Raw genomic sequence first — 10343 nt, 5'->3', positions numbered from 1 at the left:
TTGATTACAAAGTGCCAATGGGGGGCTTTCGTTTGAACTCTGACCCCCACCCATTCTCCACCAGCCCCTCTCCTCTGAGGACCACTTGTGCCCTTGACAATGGCCTGAGTCAAGAGAAGGGCCTCGTTTCAATTTGAAGAGAAGAATGGCGTGCCTCGGCTGCAGTGAGTCGCCAACCACAGCGTCATGGCAACAGGGCCTAGTATCAGCCCAAAAGCCTGTGTGACAAAGATTTTTCGACTCCATATCAATAGATAGAAGGCAGGCTGTGAAATTAATTGGGGCGGTTTATGAAAAAAGTCTCAGAGACCGTCTTTTGTAGACTGATGTGAAGAAGCTCCCTGTACTCCTTAAAGAAGTGGGGGAGGAACAGGGGCTCTTGTTGGTTTCACCCCGCTGGGGATCCCTTTCATAAATGCCCAAAATAATCAGCCACATTCGGACCAGACAGATGCAAACAGAGAATGACACAGCAGAGATAATATTTCTTTCATACAAGGAGATCACAGCTGTATGTCTGACACATCGCCCATTCTCCTCTCTCCACTCTACTCCATCGATATGGTAATGCGATTCACTGACCTGAATGAAAGCACTGTTTTTGTTGAGAAGCGTCACAACCAGACTTCTCAGTGCCAAAGCTTAATTGGGACTTACTTTTCTTTGTCCCTTCTCTTTCACTGCGGTTGTTTTCGTGGTCTCCTCACTGCTAAATATTGCGGTCTGTCACGATTTACGGGGATAATGTGAATATTCTTTGACCGCGATGTCAGAAACCGACATGTGAGGGACACGAGTTCACTTTTTTTTTCCACGTTATAATAAAATACTATGACATGTAATAATCCATCTTTGTGCATCTGTATACTATTACATCTACTCTTTGTCTATTGATAGTGACCTCTGCATCGAAGAGAGAGAACAAAAATAGACTTTTTGTTTCAGCTATTCCTAGTGGAGTACATAGCATAAGGCCTGATTCTGAACCTCAAATAATCACTCTATCATGTTAACCACAGTACCAACAACTAAACAGTACTGCATGTGATAGTCACTTAATCACATTGATAATTTATTTTGCATGTACACATGTAGTATACTATATGTTCAGAAGTATTTCATTCCCATGCAATTTTCCCCAAGTGTAAAATATGGACAGTGCCTTTAATGTTCCACCGAAAACACATCTTTGGTCTCCCAGATCATTTCAGAGATAGATACTTCAATTATCATGAGGTATGGACTTAAAAAGATCAATTCTGACAAAATACTAATTTGCATACTTTATTCAAGATGGCAGAAATTACAAATTTGAACATTGTTGTAGTATCATTTGAGGCAAGTAAGATATCGTTATAATTCTTTTAGATTCATGTTTGAAGAGTGTATTGAGCAAGTCTTTTATCACCAGTACCCAATAATAATTGTTCTAGTAATTTCAGATTTTTCTTACATTTTTCACTCTCATGGATATTGAGTAAAAGTTTGCAAAGTAAATTTGAAAATTAGAAACTTAATTGGGTACTCAACTGAATATAATATTTACAACAATTAGTATGCGTTAGCCCACTATCAATTGTTCTTTCACACCGATAATATGTGTATTGCCATTGAACAAACCTAAATTGTATAAATGGATATGTAAAAATGCCAGTAGTAGTAAGTCAGTCAGGCTAAGAGCATCCATTAAAAGGCAAGAATGTAATGTAACCTTTTTTTATTCAGTTGATGCTTTAATCCAAAGTGATTTACAGCTAATTAGACTAAACTTGGGACAATCCCCCTGTAGCAATGTGGGGATAGGGGCCTTGCTCAAGAGGCCAACAGCTGTGTCGATCTTATTGCGCTAAAGGGGCTTGAACCACCAACCGGGCCCCTGTCATGTACCTTAGCCACTAGACTACAGGTTGCACCCACAGTAATGTAAGGATTGAATTGTACCACACCCGATTTCAGCCAAGCTGTCCTCCAGCATTAAAGCAGGTGTGTTTCATGTTTTAGTCTATATGAGGAATAGCTAATAGTGGAGCCCATTTTCACTTTCTTTACAAGCTAAAATTGAAAGCAAACATACAGTATATGCTATTTAAAGTCAGAGAGAACAGATGATGATTGAATAATAAATATGTGCAGAGCAGAAAATGATTCTCAGTCCAATTACTTTATTATGGCACAATCCTCACAACCCTCCTCTTCTGTGTTAGAGTGAGGTCACCACAGACAAAGGGATTAGGTAGCAAGAGCAAAAGAAAGCAAAAATGGGAATCTCTTCAGAAGTCTGTTCTACTTGCAGTTCTCCATGGCTTCCATTAACAATAATCTTAAAATGGTGCTTTCCAATAAAAATCTAAATGATGATTGTGGAATGTACACAACAGTTCATAAATGTTCAACGAAATTTCAAGCATTAAGATGAAGATTTTGAGATTCAGAACTGTTACAGCATTTACATTTCATAGAACTATATACGTATGTCAAAAGAGGAATCCAAATTCAGAAGCTGTTATCATTATTGTTTTCCTGAATATATCAAACTACTGTTTGTGCATTACATTCATTATAATTCCGATGAAAAGGTTAAAAATAGGATTCTCATTAAGAGGAAACTTCAATAATCAACAACTGAGATACAATATGTGCTTCCAACCAAATTATTGCCACTGTATCGCATACAGTTTACATTCATGACAGTTCTGCAAGAAAATATTAAAAACCAATTAAAAATCGGTTATATTGCATTCTATATCGACCTAAGACAATTAATTTGTGTGCCCCCAGAAAACTACACTAAAAGGGTCATTCAATAAAAATAAAATAAATAATATTTTTGAAAATATTTTCACTGCAATGCAATGTTATTGTCATCCATGACACTTATATTCTATCCAAGACATGTAAATACTTTAAACGATTTTTTCTGCTGCATCTCAGGAGGAGCCAGCAGGTATTAAGTAGTCAAGCGTTGATTTCTGGGTCGGGCAGCTTTCCTCTCTTTGACGTACATGTTGACGTAGGAGGTCAAAAGGTCATCCATTTTGTAGCCCTGATAATGAAAGATAAATGGGCAAAAGATATCAGTCTCATTTCTTATGGTGTAAGCTTCTCAAGAAGGGCATATAAAAAACATCACTAAGCACATTGAGTTACTGTGGGCTCCAGAATTATTGGCACCCTTGATAATATGCACAAAAAGTGCTGTAAACTAAAAAATAAAGAAAAGACATGTAAAGTATTGTGTAAAGTAGTGCGCTTTAAAATTATTCAATGGAATCAACCAAAGTCTTACATTTTTCATACAAAAAATATTTCAAGCTTTTGACTGAGAAATATGAAATGAAAGTAATTGTATTGCCAATTTTCCTTTGTTTGATTTAATCTACAATAATAGAAATATGGGTGCCAATAGTTTTGGCATCTGGGGTTTACAGCCTGTAGGGCGGCCTGTAGCGTAGTGGTTAAGGTAAATGACTGGGATACCCAAGGTCAGTGGTTCTAATCCCAGTCTAGCCACAATAAGATCTGCACAGCCGTTGGGCCCTTAAGCAAGGCCCTTAACCCTGCATTGCTCCAGGGGAGGATTGTCTCCTGCTTAGTCTAATCAACTGTACGTCGCTCTGGATAAGAGCGTCTGCCAAATGCCAATAATGTAATGTAATGTACAGAAAAAAATTGATTACTAAATAAAAAACATTGAAACATGAGAGCAAATGTATTGAAATAAAAGTATAGTTTTCCCATAAATTTGAACAGAACATAGATCATTATCCATGTTGTTTATTATATGCAGCCTTTTTTATGTGCCTCCATCTTTATTAAGAGTGACACAAATTCTGGAGCCCACTATATTACATCAAAATACTTGAAAAATAAACTATGTGGACAGCAGGCTCACCTGTGAGGCACTGTTGTAGTAGGCAACATATTAATTTGCTCTTCAGCAAAAATGATGCATTTATACAAAGGAAAGGACACTAAAATAAAATGATTGTTTTGATGTTCTGGTTGTCATAGTTTGCCGAAGCTCATCGGAGTTAAAATTGACTTGAAATATTAAACAGTAGGTATCTTACCAGTGAAGTCTCACAAAGAATCTTGTTTCCCTTAACAAGGTCACCGATGGTCATATGAAAGTAGGTGCTTCCACTGCACCAGTTAGCTATGCGGTTATATGGATGCATAGCCAGAACATCCTTGAGAATGGGATGGGGAAAAAAGGAGAACTATGAATATTCTGCAATAAAAAACTCACTATTATACTAATGATACAGCAATAAAACTGATGTATGAAAAGATGAATCTCATAATTTGATTTTGAATCAACCACAATGAAAATGATACAAGACAAATAAAAAATCTGGATAAAAATTTCAAGCCTTACTTTAGTTTTTGGGTGGATGATTGTGACTCCCTGTTTGCTGATGGCAATCTGCACAATATCTGGGAAATTAGCCTCAGATGTTTGCTGTAAGACAAGAGCATTCCATCCATGATAAGACCTTATGAAATGCAATGACTGTTCCGGTCATTTGAGTACATCAGTCCATTTCGTACCTTGACTTCAAAGAAAGCACAACCAAACGTGGGCCAACGAAAGATGCTTTTCAAGAAAGCCACTACTGCCTCCTCCGCGGTCTGTCCGACTTGTTTGTTGTAGGTGGCAATAATGTTCTGAAAATGAGGGAAGAATAACTTTAGATGCTGCATTGTACCGTATCATACACTTCTTAGGATGCGTTACCCACGGGTTGACCAACATGGCAGCGCAGCTTGTCAGAGAGAACCCTGACCACACCATAGTCTCCGCACCTTCTTCCACTCCTCTGAGGACATGGCTTTCAGCTGGTCATTAGGAACCAGCTCCTTCAGGATCTTGGGGATCGTGACGAACTGCGTCTTGTCACTGTCAAACTTCACTCTGAACAAGAGGGCTGCTATGTTGACCATGTCCTCCTTGGTACACTTGTGGTATCCACGCAAGTACTTGGGCAGCTCCTAAGGAAACAGAGGGTAATGTCAAGCATGGTGAAGACTGGTCTCAACATCAGGGATAAGTATTCAACAAACATTTTCAAGCCTTTTAATACATGATCAGGTAAAAATACTCATAGAATGCTCCTCTTCATCGGCAGAATCGAGAAGATAAATAAACCTCAGAGAAACAACCGTCACTTTTTAATGTACCTGTGGAAAATGGAAGAGGTGGTCAGCCTCCAAGTCTCTTCCTGGGTACACATTGAACCAGAGCTTCCTCATGAAGTACACCAAATAGGACACATTCACCGGCCCTCCTGCAATTTGAGGATAGAACACTCAATCACAGATATGTTGGTGCTTCTGAGCAATTGCTGTGCTGAATTACTGTGGCAGTACTGTGAAGTACAGACAACGCTCTGTCTCACCATCTCTGGTTCTCTTTGATTTCATTGACCAGTCAGTGATCTGTCTGAGACTGTCAAAGAAGTAGTCTGTTTCATTTAGACTGAGAAACTGGAAGTTAAACAGAAGCAAAATAATAACAAAAATCAGTCAGAAACACTACACAATGACACATTAATTATAAATGATAAATTAACACAAATGCACAATATCATTTGTATTGTAATTGTCATGCATTATTTACTATACTTACACATGTTTTCTTTTGTTGATATATCTGTTTTGATTGTTTCATATGTTATTCTTTTCAAGAAGCGCTTTGTACAAGGGCCATTTCTTTACTTTTCTGCACTTTTTTATGTTTGTTAATTTTATTTGATGTGAAAATACTGAGTGATCCTGGGTAAGGTTGTGAAATAATTCTTTAAGAATCTTAAATAATAATGATACCTATATTGCATCTCTGCCTCCAACACAAACGGGCCTTTTGTGACGGGACATACCTTGTCTGGGGTTTTCACAAAGATGCTGAAGCCGTCACCTGAGGCCAGATTCAGTTTTCCGGCGATTGTCTGAATGAGGTCTCGGATTCTGGTGCTCGTCCCCACCTCAAAGACCTGAGGGTGGCAGCGTTGGACGCACATGAGCGGAATGGAAATGAAAGACGCACCTGTCCGTGTCACAGCGCTCTCGAGAACCCCTTACCTCGTCGGTGTCATTGGGGAAGCGCACTTTGTGGAAGATCTGTGTGCTGCTCTGTTGGATGGCATCGATCTCCACCTGGTGAGGAGGTAGTTTTCTGGGTTCCATCCTGCATGTGAATGTCCACATTATAATGTGAGAATATTCAAATTGTGATAACACATGATATTAAATATTACCTCAGTTTATGTAGCACCTATACTTCAAATGCAGACCAATTTATACAAGTGGTCAACTCCCACCATTGTGCAGGATATCCGGGCAAGGTTGAGGCAACACATATATATATATATATATATATATATATACACACATACATAATGATACCATCAAATTATTATTCCTAGCATCTTGTTGAGTCCATGCATGCCACAAATAATTCAGTGTCTTCTGGAGGCACAAGGGGGTCCTACCCAGTCCTGGTTAGGTGTACCTAATAAAGTGACTGCTGAGTATATCATGTTGCACATATGCAGTGAAGTAATCAAATAAATGAATCTACATTTAAACAAAGCTACTATGTATACACTTTCATATATTTTAATTACATATTTATAGAGGTTTACTTTTCTCTAATTATTTCCCAAGTAAAGAAAGACAAAAATAGTTTCAGTGGTTTTTCCACTGTTAGTTGCCCAATTTTAAACTTTGAGCCGTTTCCCTTTTATGTTTCTCTGGGTCATAAATACAGAGGATCTCTTCATGCAATGTTTCTGGTGAACTTTGCATTCCACAGTTCACAGAACTAGACTGGAAATTTTGCCTGGATGTCAGTCTGAATATCCCAATTGTTTTTCCATTCATAACTAAGTGCAATATTTCCCCTATCACAGCACTGGGGCATTTTTCAGAGTTTCGCCTGGAGGACAGGAGAACTGATCCACATCTCCTCCCTTTGCACTGTCCACGCCCAGCTGGCTTCCAGTACCTTCCACAATTCATACCAGAGGCCAACAAGATAGGGCTGCTCATGGGGCGTGAGAAACCTGGTGACAGCTTTGAGCTCATAATAAATAATTTGAGGTGACTGGAAACTCTGCTGAAGGTTGAGAAAATCAGCAATTCTCTGTCCAAGTAGTGATGCAAACATCGACCCTCTAATATGGCCTTGGCCGCAACACATTGGCCGCCGGAATGAGAGCGTGCACACAAGGACCTTTGAAAGACAAGGCCCGAAAGCCATGAGGATTTTTTTCCCTCACGCCCGAGGAATCCGTGCTGCCTTCCAGCCTGCGCTGTTGTTTTGGCAGATGCGCACAGACAGCAGCGGCGGCAACTGCTCCACCATCAATCATCTCGGACCCCTGCGGGCAGGGCATGCGCTTGGCTGGGCTACACTGCTGATGAAGCCATACTGGGGAGAGGGAGAGGGTGGTGCCTCGACGGGTCTTAGTGGGCCGCCCTGCTGACCACACACTGATGGACTCAATGCCTTAGGGGAAGAAAAACCCGGGCCAAATGGCGGTTAAACTGGTGGAAATTATAGTATTGGGCCAAACTTCAATGAAAAATATCTGGGGAATACGAAGGCTTAGCTCCGAATTAGCGTATGCTAGCGGCACACATCTGTGGCGCCAGCCTACCTGAGCGACGCCTGCAGCCGCTGCAGGCAGTCGGAAGCCAGGGGTTCCCTTCGCCGGGTCTCCAGGAAGCGCTTGGCGTGTTTCAGGAGGGCCTGGCTGGGGGGGAAGAGGCCGCAGCACAGCCAGAGCAGCTGCCAGCCCTGGTCCAAGCTGAACCTGGAACAAAGAGTCGTGTACAAAGCAGCACGGGGCAAGACCGTTAGCCTTTCAGTCATCGCGTTTGTGCGGCAGACGTTCTTGTGTAAAGGGAAGTGTGGCTCGGCTGAGGGAGAGCAGTCCTCAGCCAGAACAAGGTTCACAGCAGGTTCAAACAAAAATCCTCCCCTAGCGCTCAAAAATATTGCTTGGATCTAACTAACATCGCACTGTGATTAACATAACCATCACAGAATTTCTATGCAAACTTCCCACTGTTTATTGGACTGGAAAGACGAGCATAAATTAATGAGAATAATAACCTCGATGCAGCACAGCTGCCAACTGCTTCTCCCGTTTTTGCAATACACAAGCCGTGATCATCTTTCCAATATCAAAAAGACTATTTTGGCTTTAAGCCAAGTGCAGAAACATTAAATACAAAAAAACTGACAGATTAAACTAAGATTTTTACTACTTTTTTTGGGATATATTTATTTATTTAATATACTTACTTTATATATTACATTGTATATTATTACTTGTCCTTTTCCTGCTGAAACAATACAGATGCAGACCACTTTACTGAAGGGAACACCAGCAGTGGCCCAGCTGAGATTTAAACCTGTTGTAAAATTTAACCACCACACTAATGCCCATGTCATACATCAAAATGATCAAACAACTGCCAAAGGATGTTCAATCAAATAGAGACATGTAGCTACCTGTTGTTGTTACTGGTCATTTGCTTCATGATCTGGCAGTAGACCTCATCTCTTAGGGCCATGTTTGCTGTGGCGAGGCCAAAGATCTGGTCAGTGAGCTCCAGGGGGCTTTGCACCTGCTTGGTGGGGTAGTCCCCCATATACTTCAGGATGGGTTCACGCAGGGTCAAGGAAGAAAAGCATGAGCACGACTACCACAATGTTCCTCTCAGACTATCAAGACAGGACACACTTATCTGCCTAACAACTGCGGGATTGCTTGTGGCTCAACCTCCTACAAAGTATGCTTTCTTAGGGTACATGAAACACTATGCTCTGACAGTGACCTTGTAATCTAAGCTGCAATTGCTTTAAAAACAGGGTTGTCTCCCTATACTGTCCAGTTGTGATAAAACATTTGTACTGCAAGTGATAGGATTTATTACTTCTTTCTGGGCATAGAGAGTATCAGAGAGATGAGAGGATATCAGTGAAGCACAGGGAGGCCTGATGGCTGAGCAGCGGGCTTCTCTCTAGTGATTTCAGTAGTGCCTGCTTGAGGGGCTCCCGGGAGCTGGCCCACAGCCTCTCTGGGGCAGCCCCCTTAGACATCACCTGCCGGTTCACATCCTTGGAGGGCTGCCTGGAGGCACCAAACAAAGGACAATGGGGCCATGTAAAATGGAAATATCTACACAAAGCTACCAAAGAAAACTTCAACAACAAAATGTCTACCTGAAGTATTCTAAAGAAAATTCTTTGAGTGAAAAGGGTGCCACTCTCTCGACCGTGCCTGCTTCTCTCTGGTTGGTCTGGAGAATGGTCTTCCTCTGATCCGGGGACAGGTTCAACAGGCTCTGAAAACACCAACGAAGAAGAGAACGTGAGCACTGGCTCCAGTGGTGGGCTGGAGCAACTGCTATGGGAATTTATTTGGTGGCCTCGTACCAACACTTCATTCGTGGGCTTGGTGAGAGTGGGCAGAATCAAGATGGCATCCATGGAGACTGCTCCGGTTTGACTGGTTCGCTCATTTTTGCCCTTCATCCAGCCACGGTCAGGGGAATAATCATCATCTTTGATAAGAATAATGAGCTCTCCTTTCTTGAAGCTGAGAAATGTGGGGTCATCTAGAAAGACGGAGAGCAAATTACTTCAAGGGAACTCCCACGGTGTTGCTCCTAAGCAACCAAAAAAAGAAACCAATTTATCACAAAGTACCCACTTCATAGACTTATTATCACAACCCGCAGCTTTCTTTGTAGATAGAGTCATTTGTCACTTGTCACTTCATCCGAGGAAAAGGTGTCACTGGGGTGCCAGTTCATGTGAATTCCAAAGAGTGAGAGGGTTCAAAAAGTAATGGCGGACCTTTTCTTCTTACCTTGTTTGTTGGCCTCCTGCAAGGCCACGGCGTACTGGGAACGATCTCTCAATCCCCCTAGAAACATGTGCAAGAGCTCTGCTATGTCCCCTGCCATCAGAGAGCTGAGGGTGAAGTCTCCTTTCAGTGTCGAAAGAAAGACGGTCTGCCCAAAGGCCTTGCCATCCCTGAGGAGAAGAGACGCATTCGATATAATTTCATCGTTCAGCTTTCTCCTCGGTCTCCAAAACATCTTCCTCAAGTGAAACCACACAAACAATGGCCTCAAACTCACTACTATTGCATTATTATTCCCTAATATGGCGGTGTGGCCTGCTCTACCTCACTGTGTTGACGACGGTGATTTCTGGGTAAGAGAGAACCAGAAGCTTCCTCTCCTTTTCATCCAGAAACGTGACTCCAGTCCAGTTAATCGCAACAATGAACTTGTTTTTTGACAATGCAGGACCTACAAGTGAA

The 10343-nt window shown here is 41.5% G+C and overlaps 1 protein-coding gene across 1 annotated transcript in view; it reads right to left on the bottom strand.

The window, feature by feature from the left end:
- Positions 1–2145: 2145 nt before the first annotated feature.
- The window catches only part of LOC133126285 (unconventional myosin-VIIa), a 30047-nt gene continuing 21849 nt past the window's right edge, over positions 2146–10343 (bottom strand). The window contains 16 exon segments of the mRNA XM_061238326.1: positions 2146–3043; positions 4071–4190; positions 4379–4462; positions 4552–4668; positions 4807–4992; positions 5182–5288; positions 5400–5487; positions 5880–5993; positions 6082–6187; positions 7662–7817; positions 8522–8675; positions 8989–9143; positions 9236–9357; positions 9449–9630; positions 9885–10092; positions 10133–10332. Coding sequence (XP_061094310.1) covers positions 2948–3043; positions 4071–4190; positions 4379–4462; positions 4552–4668; positions 4807–4992; positions 5182–5288; positions 5400–5487; positions 5880–5993; positions 6082–6187; positions 7662–7817; positions 8522–8675; positions 8989–9143; positions 9236–9357; positions 9449–9630; positions 9885–10092; positions 10133–10332 — 2195 coding nt within the window. The 3' untranslated portion in view covers positions 2146–2947.

The sequence above is a fragment of the Conger conger genome, chromosome 4, assembly GCF_963514075.1.
Source record: "Conger conger chromosome 4, fConCon1.1, whole genome shotgun sequence".
NCBI lineage: Eukaryota > Metazoa > Chordata > Actinopteri > Anguilliformes > Congridae > Conger > Conger conger.
This window is presented reverse-complemented; position numbering and strand designations above follow the sequence as displayed.